The sequence below is a fragment of the Anser brachyrhynchus genome (assembly GCF_964034855.1).
Source record: "Anser brachyrhynchus genome assembly, chromosome: 4".
Lineage (NCBI taxonomy): Eukaryota > Metazoa > Chordata > Aves > Anseriformes > Anatidae > Anser > Anser brachyrhynchus.
The window spans coordinates 55,247,519-55,270,349 of record NC_137698.1 but is presented as its reverse complement, the minus strand read 5'-3'; the positions used below and the strand labels follow the sequence as shown (position 1 = coordinate 55,270,349).

The following is a 22,831-nucleotide window of genomic DNA, read 5'->3' as shown; positions in this document are numbered from 1 at the left end:
TTAACGGTGGAGTTTTTAAGTTCATTTTATTCTTCATATTTAGATAGAAAGTGAAGGTTTGGATGCTCAGGAAGAACGGGAAACTCGACTCTTCCCAGCTGGTGATGATAAATGCCGAATTTTGTGCCATGCTTTAACTGGTGACTTCCTCATATATGGCACGGATGTGAGTATTATTTCTGTTTTTAAGTGTCTTTGTAAACAGAATACATTTCTACCAAATGATTTGGATTATTACTCATTATATTTTTAGCAGAAATTATGCTTCTGAGAAATTTAATGTGGATTATCTTCTATGCAAAAGCAGTCAAAATTGCATCCAACTTCCTTTACTATTGAATTTGTATGAGATGCTTTGGCAGGAGGGTTAAGTTTTGCTTTTACTAGTGTTTAGTGCAAAGGGCTGCTTTTTAATAGCAGAATTTAATGCTATTGCAGTAGTGAGAGGTTTGGGAATCAATGTGTCTTCCAAATATAAGCAAAAAGATAGCCCTTGAAAATATGTTGAATTAGGTGGTAATGTGATAGATGTGGACAAAAAGGTAATGAGGTAAGCAGGTATGATACGTAAATGGAGGTCTTGACTTACTATTGAAGCTTTTGTCAGAAGATTATTTTTTAGGGGTGTTTCAACCAGGATAGAAATTAAGAGGGCACTGAAAAAACGATGTGAACATGTGCACATTGTTATGGTTTTGGGGGGAGATTTGGGGGGGGGGGGGGGTAGTTTCTTCGGGTTTAGTATTTTCTGCCACTGGGATTACAAGGTACATTTGACATTGTAGTTCTGTGCTCTTTATAAGACAAGGTGTGACCTTCCAGAGGAAAGACAGAATTGCTGTCTTTGGTGTTATCACTGGTTTAATAACTTGAATGGTTTTCTAGGAGTCAAGTGCTTTCCTGTCTCCTCAGTTGCCTTTTTATCTAGGTAAAACTGGTATTGATGAATTTAAAATGCCAGATTCAAAGCTGATCAATTTGGTGTGTGCAAGTTTTACAATTGACTTCAAAAGCCTTCTTTTACTTCTGTTGTTCTTTGTGCAGTACTAGGTGATTAACACAATTTTTCAACAGTAAGTTTGGTTACTTTTTTTCCCCCTGGATTAGGTACACCTGTACTTAAGAATTTTTAGTTCTTCCTGGGAGTCAAATTTTTCAGCATGGGTTGAAGGTTAAGCTTCTTTCAGGAAAGAGGCAGAAATTTCCCCTGGTTTGAGAACTGTGCAGTAAAGATAGTTGTTCTCTGTAAAGCAGAGTGAGAACAAGAGCACACCTTTTCTATCCCCTTCTCTAAAACTCGCTCATGGTTATGTTTTGCTTGAAGAGAAGTCAAGTAATAGGAACCAAAACAGAACCAAATAAATAGGTTAGTTTCCATTTTCTCCTGTATATGTGCAGAGAAAGAAGCACTTTCAGTAGGTAATTCAGATCTTGGCTGAAGATCTTATTGTTATGTTGGTTAATAATGCTCTTACATTAGGATGTCTAAAGTTTACTTGGATGAATTCAGATCTCTGGATTCTTAGTTTATTTCTGGTTTTTGCAGTCACATGTACTGGAATTCACAACTAGTACTAATCAGAGAAGAAAGAGAAAGCTCTGTCCTGCTACAGTAATGGATACTTGTATCTTTTTATTAGGGAAAGCAGGAAATGGGGTTTTCATTAAAATAATAATAATAAACAAAAATCTTCAAACATCCTTTTTTTTTTTACCCACCCCCTGAAAAGACTCAAGTTTTCCTGTCCTGCCCAGTAAGACCTGTGAAGGAGGAAAGAAGCCAAAAAAAAAGTTGGAAATAATTTCTTTAAACACACTTCATGCTCAGAATTCTAGGAAGGGAAAAACTACGATCCTGTTAATTATCTACTTGCCATTTATTAGTGCCGTTATTAGATTTTTCTGATATTTCTTGTTAGACTGGAGTTATTCATTATTTCTACATTGAAGACTGGCAATATGTGAATGAATATCGTCATCCTGTCAGCGTGAGAAAAATTTTTCCCGATCCCAATGGAACCAGGCTGGCTTTCATAGATGAAAAAAGTGATGGCTTTGTCTACTGTCCAGTAAGTTAGTGTGGGATACCCATGCCATTGTATTTACAAGTAAGCTCTTACAGTGCGTGTAGTAGAGAATGAAAAAACTTATGTCACTCCAGCACGTATGCTGGAAGAAGAAACTGCCAGAAAGGCTTGAAGATAACCTAATGGTACTGTAAGGAAATACAAATGTCACAGTAGATCAGGACAATTTAATTATACTAATTTCCTTGTCAGTAGTTGTCAGAAATGAATGCATTTGTGTATTCAAATACAGATAATTTAGCCAGGTAACAAGTACTACCTTTCAGTTTCACTGCCTGTCTCAATACCCTTCTTCTAAGGAAAGTAAATATCATGCTTATAACACTTATTTACTTCCTTTATGAGTTAAACAATTATTGTTATTCAGAGTCGCTGCTCATAAGAAAACTTCTTTGTAATATGAATTTCATATTTCTGCACTACTTTTGTTTCTTTATTTTTAATCATTATCATGATGAAAATTTACCTTGTGTCATTAGTCTTGCTTCCTAGTAATTTTACTTTTGCATTATTTGTAGGTAAGTGATAGATTATATGAGATTCCAAATTTCTCACCAACTATTAAAGGAATCCTGTGGGAAAACTGGCCAATGGATAAAGGTGTTTTTGTTGCTTATGATGATGATAAAGCATATACTTATGTCTTTCATAAAGATGCCATTCAAGGTACTGTAAATTCTTTTAAAATCTTATTAACTATTTCAGTTAATAAAGCAAAGCATGTTCTATTTTTTCTTTTCTGTTAAATATTTTCGTAACTGCATATGAAAATGAACAGTGGTACACAAGTTTTGAAGTGTAACTGATTAACAGAAAACTAGATGTTGCATAGGTTTCTCTGTAAAGTTGGTCTTAACCCTTCAGGCTTTTTGCTACTATAATCTTTTGCCTGAAATTTACATGTTGTGCTTTAACTGAATTTTGAAATATTCATGAGAAACTCTTCAGATTGAGATGACAAAACTCGTATTCACTTACTGTTTACCAAAACTGTAATCATAGCAATTTCTGTATTTTTGACAAGCACCAGTAAATTTATCTACAAACATTTGGAAAATGACTGTAATAATTTAGAAGATTTAAATTATGTATTTCTACAATGCTAAAAAGCATACACTTGTACAGTAGATCGTGACTATGAGAATTAGAAGCCTTGAGTTTAATACCCAGCAGATCTACGCTGACTGCTTACTATATTTTTTACCAAGTAGGGATTTTTTTAAATGATGTCTTCTTTTCTTCCTGATCCTGAAATCTAGGGTCCAAGGTTATATTGGCAGGTGGCACGGATGTCCCCTTTTCCCATAAACCTTTGCTGTTGTATAATGGAGAACTAACTTGTCAGACTCAGAGTGGGAAAACAAACAATATCTATCTCAGTACTCACAGTTTCCTTGGAAATTTGAAAGACTTTGGACCTAATGAGCTGGCAGAAATGCTTACTCAAACGTTAATGTTGAAAAGGTACATCTGTGTTTTAATTATATTGTGTAAAATGTTTTCTTCTGTGCTTATAGCTCTATACAGTGTATCCTAGCGATCTAAAAATGTCATACTGAGTATTGATAAATGATATTGATCCCTCAGGCCATGTAGCTGTCTATGCAGACCAAAGTAAGTGACACACTGCTGCTTTATTTGTTTTTCCACTGTCAAGTAAAAGTAATTTTTTTCAAAACTGATCTGTGGTTCTGTGACAGTGGCTCTTCCAAAACCAGCTAAAAGTGATTCTTGCCCATTCACCTCACAATGTAATGAAACAAAGAAAAATCAGTATAACGGAAAGAATGCCAGAATAGGAAAAGCAGGTGATTTCCTGAAAAAGTGTGGTAGGAGGAGAAAACAGTGCTGTAAGTTATATATTTGTATTTCTCCCTTCTTTCTGGTAATTGTTTCTCCGTGGCTTAGAAGTAGAGACTTCTTGGGTTTTCCCTGCTCTAGTATTAGGAACAGAATGCGTTGAGAAGGAATTTTAGATACAAGTAATATTAGTTTTAAATTACTTTTGTCTTCTATAGGTTTTCTGAAGCATGGGAGATATGCAGGCTTCTGAATGACCCGTCTGGTTGGAATGAACTGGCCAAAGCCTGCTTATATCATATGGAGGTGGATTTTGCAATACGTGTTTATCGGACATTTGGTAATGCTGGGATGGTGATGTCACTAGAACAAATAAAGGTAGAATGTAAAGTCCCTTTTAATGGGAAACATTATGCATTAATTCTTCTTAAGAATTGCTGAATTATTATTCTTTTTGTGGAAATTTTGTTTCTTTTTAAATAAAAGGTGAATTATTTTCAAGGGAGTTAGTAGTCAGACATTCAAACTGCAGAACTCTTGACAGTTTGCTCTTCAGGTGGCTGCAGCATTCTACTGGGATGCACAACATTGTTTCCCACATTTGCTTGAGAGCAGCAGGATATGTTCATGTGTCAGACAGGCTCTTTGCCTTTGTTATTTGTGAGAAAATGTTTAAGGCCACTAATGTTTTTTAGGCAGATTGAAGTTAGACTTCTAAAAGTGTACGTGAAATTGTACCTTAAGAATATGCTTCTGCAAAATGCTGATTTTAGACAGTGATTGCAATACTGGCTTTGAGCTACAAAAAGAAAGTGAGGGCTTTTTCTGGTTTGTAGAATCTGATATGTGTAATTGTCAAATGTCCAAATGTATTGTTTTACTGTGTATAATGGATTATGTTGTTTATGATCTTTTTTTTTCTTGTCTTTTGGCATACTGTTGGACCTATTGTGTCTTTTTACAGGGAATAGAAGACCACAACCTTTTAGCAGGACATCTTGCCATGTTTACTGCTGATTTTAATCTGGCTCAGGATTTATATCTGGCATCCTCCCGTCCTACTGCTGCACTTGAGGTATTCAAGATGTGTGAAATTTTTTTCTGCAATTTTCACCTTAATGTTGGAATATTTTACCTTCTGATAATTTTGCCCTTTTATAGTTTTGTTCGTGCTATTGTGTGACCACCCAACATTCTTTTAGGATGTATGTAGCTCTCTCAAATTGTCTGCTTCCTTCTAGAGTACTAGCTCTATAACTGTATTTATATAATATTATAAGTATTATAAATATTATAGTATTATAATTGTGCAAGTATAAATTTCGTATTACAATTCAGAATTTGATATCTGCATCAGAAAATGTTACTCTTTTTAATAGATGCGAAAAGACTTGCAACACTGGGACAGTGCACTTCAGCTGGCTAAGCGGTTGGCCCCAGACCAAATCCCATTCATATCAAAGGAGTATGCAATGCAGCTTGAATTCACGTAAGTTCTCCTAAAATGCTGCTGTATAAAAATATTAAACCAGTGCTCATGCTAATTAGAAAAACAATGGAATTGAGATACATTAGCTTACGTTATTGCTGAAAAGGGAGCCTGTCAGTTCTTGCCACTATAGTGCCAGGAAAACTAGTTTTGTGTGAATACTTCACGCTAGAGACATAGGTTAGAAAATAATAGTTACTTTTGATTAATTACAGTATATCTGTGTTCTTTTCAACTGGTAGGTCAACTATATAATATAATCTACTAAATAGTACTTTGTTGCAGATCAGTGTTTGGAAAATAGAGAAAATTCACAGCATTTAACACTTCTTATATCAGATGAAAGCCTTGCATTTAAAACTTTAGCCTGTCTTTCTTTCAACACCCAAGAACCTTCATATTCTCACACATTTTAGATAGAGGAGTGTCAAATTTCAAGCCTGACAGTCTCTGAAGGAGAGAATGTATCATCCATTTGCCAGATTTTAAAGTCTGTTCTATAGCTAATTCTTTGTAGATTAAACACAGTCTGTTTAACATCAAAACCAAGGGGAAAATTTCTATATATTAGTAAAGTTCCTGGAAAAACTCTTTCCCATCTCCATAATGCCCCTAGATCTGTGGGAGGACGCTTGCTGGTCACAGAAAGAGGAGGGAATGGGCAACTGAAGCTATGTGACCATCTGTAACTTGTGTTGTACTTAAGAAAACTGAAGGTACTTAAGAAAAAAAAGCTTTCATTTTTAGGATAAAAAAATACTAAATAATTTTAGAAGATTGGTTTATTTTCCAGCAAAATGTGTAGAAGTAGAGATTGAATTATTGAGGCATATTGCACACTTGGGTACTCTTTGCCTGTCTTTCAGGGAATTGTATTGGTCTCAGTGTAAAGGAATTGAGAAACGGATGGCCCTTTTCACTAATTGCTTAATAAAGTGTGAGGGAAACACAATCACATACTGTGTGACTTCCATCTTTTGTATACCTTGCATCCTTGTATGCAGTCTTTATGTCTGAAGCAAGACAAATAGATGCATAACCTGTCTCAAAGATTTGTTGTAGTGGGAAGGTAATTATCACTTCCTGTTAAAACTGTTGTTCCATATAACTTCCAATTTTCTTTTAGGGGTGATTATATTAATGCTCTGGCACATTATGAGAAGGGAATCACTGGAGACAATAAGGTAATTCCTTTTTAGTAACGATAGCATGTGTACTATCATACTGCACATTTAGTTGTCATGTTTCAGATTTACTAGGTTTTTGTATTCAGCTCTAAATCTGTACAACTACCGCTTTTGGGATAGTAGTCTTTGCACTTCTGTTATTTTTAATACACAGAACGATGCTTTCTCTACTTTTAAGGCAGTACTGCCATTGTATTAACACGGCACAACTAGACTTAGTTTTTTTTTTATCATTTGAGCAGTTTCATAATAGACATGCAAATACCATGGGTAATATTGCCAGGATTTTCATTGTTGAAACAAAAGTCCTAATTATTCCTTCTGTTCTTCTTTACTGAGTTGTTATCTGCATAAAGATAGACAAGGATTGCATGAGAAAATAAACATAATGTTCAATAGATCCTCCCTTATTCTGGCATTGTTTTCCCTGATATTTGCAAAATGTCTATTATGAAACAGATCAAATGATAATAGGGAAACGTAATAGGGAAAATAGCAATTGTTTTCTGAATTCAGGCCATTTGGCTTTATAAAATATCAGTGGGATCAGCACCTTTTAAAAAAAAATGAAGGGAGACTGCAAGTGTAATATTTCCTTCTTTTTCTGTTTTTACTGTTGGTTTTGAATGAAAAAGAGGAATAGTACTGAGCCAACTGTAAAAACATTCTCTGTAGGCTTGGCCTGGACAGATTTTGTAAGTAAAATGTAAAAATTTAACACCAAAGGTTAAGAAGAAAACTAAGTGGAGTTCTTAATAAGTAAATAATAGTTGAAGTTAAGCAAGAATTGCTAGACAAAAATTGATTTAACTGAGACCATGTAATATTTTGTTAATTTGATTCTGTGCTTTGTTGCTACAGTTTTGTGAGCTGAGGTTTCTGATGTATAACGTATAGTTACTGCTTTTTATTTGATTGCTAGTACCAGGAACATGATGAAGCTTGCCTCGCTGGAATAGCTCAAATGTCCATTCGAACGGGAGATATCCGTCGAGGGGTAAACCAGGCTATTAAGCATCCCAGTAGGTTACTAAAAAGAGACTGTGGAACTATTCTGGAGAGCATGAAGGTATGCAGATGAGTTAATAAAGCTAAGGTTGAATTTGTGAATACATTCAGATATTTACTTGTAATCAGAATTTACAAATGATATTATAACGATTTTCAATATTACAGCAATTTTCAGAAGCTGCTCAGCTGTATGAAAAGGGACAATATTATGACAAGGCAGCATCAGTATACATCCGGTGTAAAAACTGGTACGTACAGGTTCCAGGGAAGTGTTACATTTCTTGAGACAGAGGAAGTGCTGTGTGCTCTTTAGGAAAGAACAAATCTGTTAATACTGCAAAATGTCTTATGTTTCATTGATTTTTATGGTTCCCTCCACCAAGCTTGAAGAAGAACAGTGTTCACCAGATATTCTCAAAAGCTAATGTTGGCTTAAATATAGTCTTCCTGGAAATGGAGGATAGCCTTCCTATTTCTTCTGGTTGTGTGATATGTTTAAATTAGTTACGTGCGGTTTTGAGTCCTTTGTGTGTGTGTGTGTGCACTGGATTTAATCATTTTATTCTTGTAGTTACTGTTTAGTTCATTAAATTTCTTTGGTTGTAAAATACATGGCTGAGACTGAATATTCAGATGGTTGGAGACAGTTCTAAGTTTGTGGTTCAAACGGAGTCAGTATCATGAGCTGTCAAAGCAACTAACATAATGTTCAATAATATTAATGTCTAAAGTGAGTTTGGTTATTGTGAAACTTACAGGGGATAAGTACAATTTGTGGAGAGACTTGAAGCCTTAGTTTTTACCTAATTACGTTTTATGCATTTTTAATATCAAGAGTAGATTATAGTAGAGATCAGAAATACCCCTCCTGTAGGTACAGTTTTAATACTGTGCTGCTTCTGTAGATGAGTTGGAGAATAATAGAGACAGAAATGGTCAGTCTGGCACTTCTTATGCTCATACATCTCAAACAAAGAAGGTACTGTGCTACTTAAGGCTTGTATGCCCATGAAGCAGTCTGTAATTTCCAGTTCCGTTTCCATCAAGTGCAGCCTTTTGAAAATATAAAAATGCCTTCAAAGCTTATAGGTTATGTTCAGTTACTGCTTTTTCCTAACTCTTTTTCAGTATCAATATAAATATGCCTGTTTTACTGGAGAAAATCTGAAATCAGAAATATTTCTTAAATGACTACTATCTCGTCTGTCTAGGGCAAAGGTTGGTGAGCTTCTTTCTCATGTGTCATCTCCGAAGATTCATCTACAATATGCAAAGGCCAAAGAAGCAGATGGCAGGTGTGTTTGCATGCTTATCTGCATTTATAAAATAATATTATTTATGGAATACATTGTTCTTTCTATAAAAGACTTCAAATTTTACACAGAACATCCTTGTGAAAAGGGCTTCTGAAATCCATAAGTTTAAGTGTTACATAAAGATTTTAACATAGTCTAAGGACCTACCACTAGTATCAAAGATGTGTTTTAATTGTTTTTTTGTGTGTTCTTTTTTTCCCATTCAAGCATTACTGTCTTTTTAACAAAAATTATTAAAGGTTTTAAGGTACTGCACCCAATGCAGCATTTCAGTTAGTAGAGCATTGAAGTCTAGTTTGTTTCTAACAGCTCCTTTCATAAAGCTGTGATTTTTAAGGTCATTCAAAGTGTGAATAATCATGAAGAAAAATTCATTCTAGAAACACATGACTGTTACATCTTAACTGCCCTTGCAAAATACTGAATACAGTGAAACTATTGGCTGAATGAAAAAGCCCCAGATAGGTTATATTTAATCACAAAAAGTAGTTTTCTGCTTGTCATTGCTTCTAAGTAAATGCGCTCCAGAATAATGACAGCTTATAATGGGAGACCACCAAAGCTAAATGATTGGGTTGATAAGAAAAAAAATACTGTTTGTGACAATTCCATAGTGTGAGAATTAGACATTTCTTGAACTTGTTTACAGAGCAGAAAATAAAGTATAATTTTTGAAATTCTACAACTAGCTATCATCTGTTTGGATTTTATTATTCTCTCGGTCCTAGGTGATTTAATATAGAACCGATGGAACAGATGATGTTCACTGATGGAACAGATTAACTACTACTAAGATATACCCAAAGGGATGCTGGCAGAGTAGGTCAAAAATACTGGTGTGGTAGAAATTTTTCTGTTGTCTCAACCTTCCATCTCCCAAGAGAAAATAAAGAGTGAAAGAAGAAAATAAAGAAAGAGAGAAAAAAATCTTGGTAAATACAGAACAAGGCTATTAAATGCAAACTGAAAAGAAGGTGACATAGAATAACCTCTTAGAAGTAAAATACTGTTTGTTTCTTTCATAGCGTACTGTAAAGAGTTATTTAAAAGTTAGACAAACTGAAACCATTGCTTTTACAGTTACAAGGAAGCTGTGATGGCTTATGAAAATGCAAAACAGTGGGACAGCGTAATCCGACTGTACTTGGATCACCTTAATAATCCTGAAAAGGCTGTTAATATTGTGAGAGAAACACAGTCTCTTGATGGAGCAAAGATGGTGGCCAGGTAATAATACATGACATAGATTAAAAAATTAGTCACCTTTGAGAGCTATTAACTATGTTTCTTTCTTCCATGTTGTTGTCTGAGACTAAAATTGTGCTTAGTATAGTAAACTGAATTTAAATAAATCTTGTAAGCTTGTAGAATATATAATATTTCCACAACAGCAGTCTTTATGCATCCCATAACATCTCTCTTCTTACATTTGCTTTCTTTCCTGTTTAAATCATGTATCACTCTTAAACCACAATTGTATTTATGAAGTTAGTGATTTTCTAGATGCGACTATGGAGAACATAGTAACATCAGTTGTTATACACAGTATTCATATTAACTTCTCTCAGGAGTTCTTTCTTAGTGTTCCTGTTTTATTGAACTTTCTGTTTATGGGATGGGCAGTCAGTTTAAAAAGGGTAAGAGAGGCCATACCTATTGGAAGTTGGTGAGGCATGCTAATGTGTCAGACTCTGGTTATTAGTGCTTGGTCAATGACTATATATTTCAGTTTAGTGATTTGAGTTCTCTAAAATTTGGGCAATTAAGCAATTAAGCAGGTACTGTGTTATTAATTTAACTTTTTAACAATTATATTAGCCTGAAGTAGTGAGTTTAGACAATAATAAAAATTGCCATGCTGTATTATTTATACTAAGTTAGTTTTAGTAACCTTCTTAAAATATTCGAGATATAAAATAAACCAGAAATGTATCATAGTTGCAGGCCACAAAATACAGTATGTTTCTTAAAACATTTGGAATATTATTCGTTATGTTACTTAACTAAAGTATTAATTTGTTCATTTTGACTAGATTCTTCCTGAAGCTTGGTGACTATGGCTCTGCCATCCAATTCCTGGTCATGTCCAAGTGCAATAATGAGGCTTTCACATTAGCTCAACAACACAACAAGATGGAGATTTATGCTGATATCATCAGTGAGTATGCGAGTTCAGCAGTTTGTTTGTAATGTGTTGTGCTATTCTTTTAGTTGCTTTAGACCAATTTGAAATGATAAGACAAGGGCTGTGAAATTTGGTTTCCATTTCTGGTCTATTTTCAGTCACCATGGTCAGATTTGTCACCCTGTGTCTCATTCAGGCCTATAAGCTAGGGTTCACTTTCAGCTCAGGTGTCTCCCGTGATCCTCAGTATAGGTTGTTCTTAAATTCTTGACTGTGTTGGAGCTTTTTTTGTTTATCTACAGAGGTAAAGCATTTGTCTAGACTGTTTTCCTATGTCAGTTGTGGAATCCTTTTCTTTGACCTTAATATAGTTAGTACTACTTTTCTGAAACTTAGATTTTTACTAGTAAAATTGATTTTTATCCCCTCTTTTCTTTTTGTCATGGTTCCAGATCTTTTTTTTTTTTTTAACATTTATGTTATTTGTCCTTTTTTTTTTTTTTTTTATCTTCCCTTAAGGCCCTTCATGGCCTCCTGTTGTCTCAGTGGAAGGCAAAAGGAGGACTTGCTGAGAAGCTCACTTTTACCTCAAGTTATCAAGTCAGTTAGTGGCCAGCTTGTTGATTTGCAATGCATTTTCTGTTTTTCTCCCCTGTCAGGCAGCCTTCTTTGTGGACACAGTTTCACATAAGTACATAAGTTTCTACCAAATTGTCTCGTGTTATTGATTAATCTCTTCCTTTAAAAATCTGTTCTTGCTATGGTAACTATAAAAGATTGACAACAGTTAGCTTAGTGATGTACTATTACAGCTGCTTTTCAAGGTGGGCAGTATTGTCCTATTATTCCTTACGCTTTCTTCCTTCCCTCCTATCCAGAATAGGGTGTCTCAAATTGTAATTTAAGTGGGTGGAAAAACTCTTTAAAACTTACTCTGAAGAAGTGGCTGTCTTTGTTTTAGATGTGTGCAGTAAAATGGAAACTTGGTTAGAAGACTTGGTAGTATTCCCTGCTGCTACATGGTTAGATTGCTCCTGATAGTCTTTTACTGTGCAATACAGATATACTCTCATAATCTTAAATAAAATAATCCCAGTGATAATCTCATAATTATTTGTTCTGTTTTATTGTTGCCAAGACATAATGAAAAAAAATAATTACTGGGTCATAGTTATGCCATTTTATTATGTCTGTTAAATAAAAAACAGAAATCCCGTTACAGTGTAAAACCTATGGAAACAATTATTACGCTGCGTTATTAGCTCCTGATGTCTGACATTTAGTCTTTGATTAAGTAGAAAAACGAATGTGTAAGACAATTTGAGTCTAGCTGGCTTTGTTTTCCTTTGTAAAATAGGAATTTAATTCTTTGGTAGGCTTTTGTCTTACTTAATAAGAATACTCTGCTATCCTTCCTTTCTCTGTGTTGCAGGTTCTGAGAATACTAGCAATGAAGATTATCAGAGCATTGCACTATATTTTGAAGGAGAAAAGAAACATTTTCAAGCAGGAAAATTTTTCTTGTTGTGTGGCCAATATGCACGGGTCAGTACTTAAAAGATAAACCAATGAGAGTTGAAGGGTCATAGAAACTGTCCAAAGTACAGGACTTCCAGATTAGAGATGTTCATGGTAGACTTTTTATCTGCCGTAACTGATATACATACTTAGCTTTTTTTACACGTTTTTATATTAGAGTGAGCTCTCTGTATTTATTATTGGATTCTATGAATTATACAGTGCCACGCACATAAATTTTTCAAACAGTAGAGGCTCCAAGTGAATCAACAACACACTATTCTCTGTGAATCTCTAAATGACGTGAACGGATAAGTAGAATTTACTTAGAGTTTATTTGCTTAACCAGTGAAGATTTGGTCGCTGAAAAAATAGGTTATTAAATAGCATTGCATATCCAAACTTAAACCATTATTTTAAAAGAAGGAAGTATTTCAATTGACACTCCTGACACACAGGTCTGTCAGATGATGCCTACTAAGTGTAAATACTCTTTCTTGCAAGAGTAAGAGCTGCTGCTACCTTTATAGCATATGTGGTTATCCTGATGGCTATAAGCATCAAGATAAGCATCTAGTGCACCACTTTTCTGTCAAAAGACAGAAAGAAACAACTTGATAAAAGTGAGGCAAATGTTAAGTTCATGTATCTCAGTTTTAACTCTTTTTTCTTTCATTTTAGGCATTAAAGCACTTTATAAAAAGTCCAAGCACAGAAGATAACTTGTCTATAGAAATGGCAATTGAAACGGTAAGCAACTTTGTTACAACAACAAAAAATCTCATCTTTTCAAGAGGTGTACTTTCAGTATTATTGCATTTTCTTAGTGTCAATGAGTGTGTTTGGACAGATTGCAAATAGAAGGAAAACCCTATCAATAAAGGTGATATTTACATTGAATAAATTAGTTCTGACACAAGTGGAAAAAGTGTTTTCAGTGTTCCTAGGAGAGTTTATTAATACATTAGTACCTTTATGGTTTCGAGTCAGAGATACCTGAGTGTGGAACTTTCTTTTTGTAACAATATCCGTATATGACTTCTCAGTCTTGCTGATTTTTCCAGTCTGTGCACTGTGGTAAGAGAGGTCAACATGCCTCCATTCTCTCTTCCTCTCTCACAGAATCACAGAATTGGTGGGGTTGGAAGGGACCTCTGAAGGTCATGTGGTCCAAGCCTTCTGCTCAAACAGGGGCACCTAGAGCAGGTTGCCCAGGACCACTTCTGGTCAAGTTTTGAATATTTCCATGGGTGGAGACACCACAACTTCTTTGGGCAATCTGTTCTAGTGCTCAGTCACCCTTGCAGTAAAATAGCGTTTCCCTGTGTTCAGGTGGAATTCCCTGTGTTTCACCTTGTGCCCATTGCCTCTTGTCCCATCACTGGGCACCACTGAAAAGAGCCTGGATATGTCCTCTTTGCACCCTCCCTTCAGGTATTTACATACGTTGAGGAGATTCCCTCTGAGCCATCTCTTCTCTAGGAAAAACAGTCCCAGCTTTCTGAGCATTTCCTCGTATGAGAGATGCTTCTGGCTCGTAGTCATCTGCGTGGCCCTTTGCTGGACTCTCTCCAGTACATCCATTATCCCTCTTGTACTCGGGGGCCCGGAACTGGACACAGTACTCCAGATGTGGCTTCACCAGGGCCGAGCAGGGGGGAAATACTTAGCACTAGTGTTTAGTGCTATCTTCTTTCCACTGTGCAAACTATGCTCTGACTGCATCTGTCCCCTTGAAGGACTCCCGGCTTTGAAAATCTTGTTGGGTATCACTAGAGTTTTTTCAGATCCTTAAAACAGTAGAGCTGACTCTGCATGGAGCTAGCACAGCTACTCTGAAGGCCTTCCAGCTCACAGAGCTATGGGCAAGGCTTGTAAGACTGATGTTTGAGGTGTTGAATGATTCATTCTGGATCCAGATGTTTCAGCCCAGATGAGTAAGCCAAAGGCTATGAAACAGCACAAAGGCTATTGCTGCAGTTGTATGATATGGATCACTGTGGAATCCAACATCTCAGCCATGTTTTCAGACTCTCTTCAACTTTGGCCAGATAGTGCTGGCTTTATTCTATTGATCAGCACTGAATATTTCTCTGAGATACAAATTGTGCTGGGTTGATAGACATAGCTTTGTGACAGTGCGCTTCAGTTCGTGGTGCCTAGATTCGTAACCCTGAAGCAGAGGAACGGTTCGTGCTGATAGAGACCTGTTGGTTATAATCCCGACATAGCGCATTAAAAAATAAATGTGAACCTACTGCATGTCAGAGCTGGTGAACCAAGTAACCATCTGGTTTAAGCACACAGAACTAAGAAAAAATGTATTTTAAATATATATAGTTTCCGTTTTTAATAAAAAGTCTCCTTGTGTATAAGTATTTTTTTCCTTCCTCTTTCATGTAATGATAATTTCTTCTGTCTTTATTTAATAGGTGGGACAGGCAAAAGATGAAGCCCTAACAAATCAGCTGATAGATTATCTTATGGGAGAGAGCGATGGCATGCCTAAGGTACTGGATTTCTATCACTGCTGTTGCATCCTGTTGCTGTACTGCAAGGTCTTTTGAGTTTATTTTGTCCTAAATTTTTTGGTAGCTACAGATTGCTTTTTAGCTTGCTCTTATTGGGGAGTAACGCATATATGATCACTCTTTGAGCCATTTCACCCAGTAATTCCAGTTTCAGAAAGATAAGAAAGCAAGTAACTATCTTAGGTACAATCATCTTTCTCTAAGCTTAGCAGAGTAGATCCAAATTAATGCTCACACTGAGGAAAAGAGAGAAAACTTAGCTGTTTGGTCATAGCAGCAAGCCAACTGGCAGTTGCCTTTCCCAGATGGTCAGTCAGCAAGACAAGCTGCAGCACTGACGTCTTCTAGCAGAATGGGGAATTGGTCTTACTGTTGTTGCAGTGGAAGAAAGTAAGGTAGTAGTAGTAGTGAATGAAGGACAAAAACCATTTACACATCAACTTAGGACAAAAGTTGTGGACAGGCTTTCAGAGTTACTCAGCTCTGTTTTTTCTTAAGTGATCAAAGACTCAAAAAGAGCTTAACCCAAAACAGTTCAGTTTTAAAATGTGAATCGAAGGGAAGATTTGCCACTGAGATCACCTGAAAATGTACCGGCTTCGTGTGAATGCCCATATGACAACGGAAACTTTTTTTTTGAAAAAAAAAAATCTTTGTTTTTCTTAGTATGTTTACTTTAAATTTCAGATTGGTTATTCATCAAGTTAGTTTTATCTGCAAATAGAGGCTGCACTTCTGTAAACTAAAACAGTTTCTGCTCTGTGTTGGAGAATACATATTTATGATAAAAAAGAAAATGAAATAACAGGAAGTACATTTGAAGGTTTTTGGTGTCAGACCTTACTAGCATGGAAGTTTGATTAACAATAGGAAATACTGTGGACGTTGATTTTTATGTTGTCATTCATAGGAAATCTTCCTTGGATCCTTAAAACCATATTTTTTTTTTGTATATGATTTAGGAGGTGCTCTGTGTGCTAAGAGGCAGTTGTGAGGCTTCTTTTAAAGTCATGTGATAAAATTTAGAAATGATCACTGTCCTTCCTTCCAGGTTTCCTGCTCCTTTGTTAATTGCAAAGCATTCACTGGGTGTAATAAAAGGCTTTTGGTAGACTATTTCATCTCTCATGTATATAGGTAGGCATGTGGGAGTTGAAAGATATTTGCTGACAGATTTTTGTGTATTAGTAGCCAATACCATAGGTTTGGTGATAATAGAAAATGATAATTCACAGTGTAAGCAGAACGTCTGTTAGATTTATGCTTGAAATACAAGAAGTAAATTTTGATCATACTCGGTTTGTGATTTTTTTTTTCAGGGAAGATTAAAAACTTCCACTGTAAATACGGTGCTAGACATCACAACATCAGCATTGAGGTTACGATGACGAACAGCTCTGTTGCAGGGTGACTGCTGGTGTGTGATCAGTGAGCCAAATGGCACTGCACCCAAGGTTTTCTGCTATGGAAGCCAGACCTCAGGTGCAGGCACTGCAGTCTGCAATTTATTCCTCAGTCAAGGAACTTAAGCTCTTGAGCTCAAACTCACAGTAAATATATTCAGATACAAAATTATATTTATAGAAGAGAGTAAATTCTGCCTTACTGAGGGGAGTAAGGTTTGGTAACAATGGAGATGACGTGGTCTTGGTGCAGTAAGGCTATTTCACCCCTAATGTTACAGATGTGGTTTTTGATTCTTTAGCGAGATTAAACAGATTTGATATGTCAGATTTTTAGACACAACTAGACAGCTGATGGCCGAGTCAACCTTGCTTTTATAAAATTAAAATTAAGAAAAAAATCCTCTATGTCTATAGGATCTCTTTTTATTTACCTCTTACTATTCATCTGTGATTTGAATGTTAACAATAATAAAATTATGAGAGAAGCAAAACGTAATGAAGCAAACAGAATCCAACTGCAGGAGACCAGAAGAGAATGAAGCCGATAGAGGCACAGTGTGAAAAATCTGAGCAGCATCTGTGTAAGCAGAAGTAGTTTCATATTTATGCTGAAAGTAGGGTGGATAGTAGCTGTAGCATCCTGTCTTTCTTCTGTGAGCAGCAGCCTAGCCATCTGGTTGAAAAAAGTGCCTAGGATTGGGTAAGGGGAGCGAGTTACAGCATAATCTCCATAGTGAAGAGGTTTTAAAGATTTTAGAAGACATCCAGCAATTGTGTGAGTGCTGTAATTGCCATATTTAACATTGTTTTGAAATTCAATGTAGAGCTTTCTTTTCTGTGTTTAAAAGCTCTTTCTTGTTCTTCTGAATGCTATAATCCAATCTGCCATAGTCTCTCTCAGTGAGTAACATAATTTTACTTAATCAAATCATACCTATTTGTTTAAAAAATCGACTTAGAAAGCAATTCACCCTTATCCTTATTATGCTATGGAGCCATACCAAGCACATGGGGTTGGTTTTAGAGAATAGCAGCTTTTATGTGGTAGTACTTTTGTAAAGCTGAAAGTGAGAGTGAATTTAAAATAGCCGTGCAGCAGAAACTTGCTAATCCTTTTGGCATTCATCTTCGAACCCGGTAATTGCTCAGAGCAGCCTGGTTGCTTTTCTCACCCAACAACCATGGGATTTTAATGAAGTACCATATTAAGAAAATTATTATACCTAGCATAATTTTGCTGCACTATTGTCTAATAATAAACCCTTTCTTTTAATGTGTTATTATGTTGCCTATTGTATTTATTAACTTGCAAAGATTCTTAATTTTTCACGTGTGTCCTGTTGTATTTTTCAGGAAACGTTAACTAGCAAGGTTCTGCTGTTTTATGTGTGCATAGTTTCTAAGTACAAGTGGTTTAAAAAGCAAAACTAAATTAAAATTCTGGCTATCTAAAATTAAGATCAGTTAGATTGCAATAATTCTTTTTTTTCTGAAGATTTTAGGAAATGTGGTGACAACTGATTATTCCTTCCTCTATTTATTGCTTTTAAACAGCTAATTTTGAAAGTTATGATATGAAAGTAGAACATAAGACTCACTTCTTCTTAAATGCCTTCTACTTTTATATTTCCTTCTACATACAGCTGCTGCGTGAATTATTTAAATATTTTATTTAATGAAAACACAACTGAGGGCATGGCAAATACCGTATTGGGTGGCTGGTCTTCTCTGGGACAGGATCCTTCTTCCTGGGCAGGAGAACAGGGAGAGGTGCAGCCTGGAGGGGGAAGCGCAGCCTTCTGCTACCCGCGGTGTAGCAGCTGTCTGCATCTGTGCTAGGAGGTGTCAGGAGCTGGGAAAAATTACATCCTGACCTACCACTCATAATATTTTTCTTTCGGCTCAACTCAGGGAACTCAGGATAAATAATATTCACTAATAGACGCAGTTGTGTTTACTTTATTGTACAAATAACTGTTTCAAAATTGTTAAATTAAGGTACTTACCATGTTCTAACTTTGGATTGAGTGTTACTTAAAATTCCATTCCATCATTAGTTTACTTTCAGTCACTTAACATTTTGCCTCATATTGAGAGTTAAAAAGAAGAAGTTGACCTGCCCTTTTTCTTTCCGTATACCAGTCTTCCTCTCTTGCTTTTATTTCAGTGATTTTTCTTCTGTTTATTTATTTATTTTTTTTTCCCTGCCTCTCAAGTAAGAAGTTAATCTTTGCAGTTGTCTTCTTTATCAGGAAACGCATTTATACCTTTCATATTTCTCTTCCTTTTAATGTCTTTTGTTTGTGTGTTTGAGACTTGCATACAGAAGCTACACAGTATTCCAGAGAACAGCACGTTGATTAATACCATTATTTTTAAGAATTTTTTTTATTATTTTAACATAAATATATACTTTGTGTTTGGTTTTACTAATAATATCACAGAATTAGTTGTGTTTGGCTTTTTTTTTTTTATTGGTTTGGTTTTGCTAAGCTGTCCATAAAGCTACCAGTGTTTTGGTTTTTTATTTTTTTCTGATTTGCCTGTATTTAAGTTGGGAACATACCATTATGTACAGTATTGCAGATTAAATTAATCTTGACTATTTCAAAGATTGTTACGCACTTCTTTTTTTTTTTATTCCATTTTTGAAATCACTGTTAAAGATATAAAATAGTGGCCCTAGGCCAGATTATTATTTTTTTAATAACTGTTCCTTTTCCTCATAAGCAAGGCCATATTATCTTGCAGTTTGTATTTTGGCTGTGTTTTTAGGAATAACAAAAGGGTTTTGAGGGTTTTCTCAAAATACCCGTGGAAGTGCAGTTCTCTTGATGAGTGTGCTAGCTATTTGGGTACCAATGCTGCCATCTTGCTTTTTAAAGTTTTGGTTTAAAAATATTTCACTCGGTTTTTTGATGTTGGATTGCCAGTTCTTGTGTGAACCCTTTGCTGCATTTGCCATTCTTGAGTCCTCTTATATCAACAGTACATATAGTATAGCAAACTAGAAATCTTATGCACTTTGTTAGCTGATTGTCCCCATAGTTTTCAACTCTTTTATCTGTCTTGGGTGTCTGCCCTATTGTCCTGGTGCAGTACAAGCTTTCACGACCACCTATAGCCATCCTTATTCATGCTAAGCACTATCACGCTAAGCACTATCTGCATCTAGAGCCACAATAACAACTTCAAGCATCTCCAGCAAGATTTTGGAGTCCTTTGGTTCTCTCCTGTTGCCGTAGATGACTTCAGGTTGGAAGTTGTTAGCTTTCCACCCGTACAGGGCAGCTAACCCCAGGGCCCTCAGGGGGCGTTCGTCTGGCCCTGGCCGAGCAGCCAGAGCTCCCGGGGGAACAAACGTAGCGTGGCTAAAGCCTGGTGGTGTGGACAGTGCTTCACAAACCAAGGCAGCTTGTCCACGTCCTTTGGAAAGCGTGGTGGTGGGACAGGCAGGTCAAGAAGGGGAACACAACAGTATGTGTTTAGTCAGTATTAATTGCTTTTGTATCGTTTAATTAAGGATGCCAAGTACCTATTCCGCTTGTACATGGCACTGAAGCAATACCGAGAAGCTGCCAGGACTGCTATAATAATTGCCAGAGAGGAGCAGTGCTCAGGTAAGCCTTTCTCTTCCTGATATCACAACATATCTGATGCTACAGCCTTGCAATACTGCCGGTACCGTTATTCGTATAGGATTATACTATATAATGTATCCTATATAGCCTTAGAACAAATCTGTTCTGTAAATAAAAAGTTTTTAAGTATATTCAAGTTTAGTTTTGAATTTGAAGTAGCCTTTGTGAAAAGATTGGGACTCGTAACTGCATATTACATGTTTGGAAAACAGAAAACTATGGAAAATAGCTGCATTCCTTATATTGAAGTAAATTTATTAATGGGGTCTAGCTCCAACTCTGCTTATCTGTATAGCACAGATGTTACAACTGCAGTTAAACTACATGCAGTTCCCATGCAATCAGTTTACTGATCCTTTAGTCTTTGCACATTTAAGCTCTTGATTTTTTTCAGTAGGAGATGTGCACAGGAGATGTTTTCTGCTGAAGGATCAGATACCTGTTTACTTAAGTCTTGTTTTCCCCTGAAGTTAGAAACAGAAAAAAAGAAATTAGCTAATTTTGTTTCTAGCCCTTATTTCTGTCTCCTCCATTAGCTGCATTTTTCTGTAGCCATGGCGACAGCCCTACTGTAACACTGCTCACTTTTCATTTCATATAAGTTAAGAAAGATAATCTCTAAAGGAAAAGTAGCAGCCTCAGGAACAGGAGGACAGTTATGCCCATGCAAATTAACATTTATGGACTGCTCCTCAGCAGTGGGCTAAGCCTGGGGGAGAAATCTCTTATGCCTTTGAAAAGCATGATTTCCCAATTCATCATAGCAGTAAATAATTCATTTGTGCTAATTATGTAAGCCAGAAATGTAAAGGCTCAGGGGTTTAATTATTCAATTCACTAGATGCTTTGAATCTGAAAACGTACACCTAAAATGCCGTACCCCATGTTGTATGTCATATTCCCTGCCGGTATCGATGTGTTCTGCAGCAGTGTGTAAATAAGTAGCACATTTTTCTCAGTAAAGTCACCTGTCTTGCAGTAGCTGTTCCCTCTGCAGAGGCACAGGTTTAGATTTTCGCCTCTTCCTTCAGGAGATTTCAGTGAGTTTGATTTTGAAGTTTTCACCAATATAGTTTATTCTTTTCCTTAAAAATCCACTAAAACTTAAACATAAGTCTGTACTGTTGGGCATTTTCCTTTGGGTATGCCATTTTATGTTCACCTGATTTTAAGACTGACAATGCTATACTGAGAGTCAGTGACACCGCATGAAAAATTAATACTGTTTTCCAGCAGCTAATTCTGGAGTGATACTCAGCTGGCACACCAATACAGCAGCTTGATTCAATTATAGTCTGTAACAAAACAAAACAAATTGCTTTGTAGAGATGTAGAGAAAAACTATTGCTGAAACAACTAATTCAGCTGCGTTGGTAAGTCAAGGGAATCCTGTGGTTTCTGGAAAGTCCGGGCCAGTAACCTTGAAGCAGTATAATCTAGTGAAGTAACACTCAATGTAAATCATTTCTGAAAGGTCTGGGGCTTGTTCAGTTGCAGAGGCAAGGAGATGTCAGAGCAAATGATAAAGTATAAGTTCTTTACATTAAAATTTAAGCATTAACTTTTAAATACCTGACACTGAAGAACAGAAAAAGGTAACAGGTCTAAGTGCTCTGATGCTCTCACAGAACCTTTTCTCTACATTACTGTGGGAGCAATATATTGGATACAGCATCTTCCATTTTTAAAGTTCTGTTATGCAAAATTGTCATCCACGTGTGTATTTTGCTGCTGTTTAGATGTCTTCTGCAAGTGTAATTTTTTTCTTATTTAACTCCCTGGCTGATACTGTTTAGGATACAACGACAAGCAGCTGCTTGACTTTCCAAAGAAATTGTCATGCAAAGGTTTTGCTCTAAGAGTTATTATAGCTTCCTGTCTAGCTTCCTTTTATGTTATTAGTAAAGAAATTGGTAAGAAAAGTTAAATTTACTGTTCAGTTTTGTTTGTTTTTAAGGAAACTACCGAAACGCACACGATGTTCTTTTCAGTATGTATTCAGAATTAAAGACCCAGAAGATTAAAATTCCTTCTGAGATGGCTACAAACCTGATGATTCTACACAGCTATATTTTAGTAAAGGTATTGAACTTAAAAACTGAGTTTGCACATATGTTGCACAGTCTCTGATTTATTGAAGTGTACATACGGATGCATACCCTCTGAAGGCTGCAGGTAATTTGCTGTTTGTTGTGTTCCAGGCTCACGTGAAACGTGGAGATCACATGAAGGGAGCGCGTATGCTCATACGTGTAGCCAACAACATCAGCAAGTTCCCGTCACGTAAGTACTGGCAGCGCAGAGGAGTTCATTAAGCCATTGTGTTAGAGGTGCATTGTCCTCCTGCAATCTTACTGCACACGCAACAAAGACTCTTCAGTGCCCTGCCCTCCTCCACGGGACAGCTCTTCAGTACACCAGTTCCTCATCCGTCATTTAAAGTGGCCTTAACCACTGTGACTGCAACACTGAGTTGCCTGAGCCACGCCCAAATCTCAGGATCGTACGTAACGAGCTGGTCGATCCTGTGACTTTATCACAAGGTTTTAATCAGGCTTCTTTTGAAAAATACCATTTTTTGTTATATTGAGCTTCATTAAAGACAAATTTTCTTTGAGACCGCTGTGTGCAGACTCCTGTCACATATGACCACAGTACTGACAGTGAGTGCATCCGTCTTTGCATGTGCACACAGGCCCTTCTCTGTGCCGCAGGTCAGC

The 22,831-nt window shown here is 36.3% G+C and overlaps 1 protein-coding gene across 7 annotated transcripts in view; it reads left to right on the top strand.

Annotated features, from left to right (window-relative positions):
- WDR19 (WD repeat domain 19) overlaps positions 1 to 22,831 on the top strand; it is a 41,196-nt gene that overhangs the window by 13,045 nt on the left and 5,320 nt on the right. For all 7 annotated transcript variants that reach the window (XM_080590791.1, XM_080590790.1, XM_080590795.1 and 4 more), the window contains 19 exons: positions 44 to 166; positions 1,920 to 2,069; positions 2,606 to 2,753; positions 3,347 to 3,551; positions 4,106 to 4,265; positions 4,852 to 4,962; positions 5,267 to 5,376; positions 6,503 to 6,560; positions 7,486 to 7,632; positions 7,740 to 7,822; positions 8,786 to 8,869; positions 9,971 to 10,117; positions 10,924 to 11,048; positions 12,448 to 12,560; positions 13,215 to 13,283; positions 14,966 to 15,043; positions 19,994 to 20,090; positions 22,069 to 22,193; positions 22,313 to 22,394. In XM_080590791.1, coding sequence (XP_080446917.1) covers positions 44 to 166; positions 1,920 to 2,069; positions 2,606 to 2,753; positions 3,347 to 3,551; positions 4,106 to 4,265; positions 4,852 to 4,962; positions 5,267 to 5,376; positions 6,503 to 6,560; positions 7,486 to 7,632; positions 7,740 to 7,822; positions 8,786 to 8,869; positions 9,971 to 10,117; positions 10,924 to 11,048; positions 12,448 to 12,560; positions 13,215 to 13,283; positions 14,966 to 15,043; positions 19,994 to 20,090; positions 22,069 to 22,193; positions 22,313 to 22,394 — 2,215 coding nt within the window. The remainder of the gene's footprint in view (positions 1 to 43; positions 167 to 1,919; positions 2,070 to 2,605; positions 2,754 to 3,346; positions 3,552 to 4,105; positions 4,266 to 4,851; positions 4,963 to 5,266; positions 5,377 to 6,502; positions 6,561 to 7,485; positions 7,633 to 7,739; positions 7,823 to 8,785; positions 8,870 to 9,970; positions 10,118 to 10,923; positions 11,049 to 12,447; positions 12,561 to 13,214; positions 13,284 to 14,965; positions 15,044 to 19,993; positions 20,091 to 22,068; positions 22,194 to 22,312; positions 22,395 to 22,831) is intronic.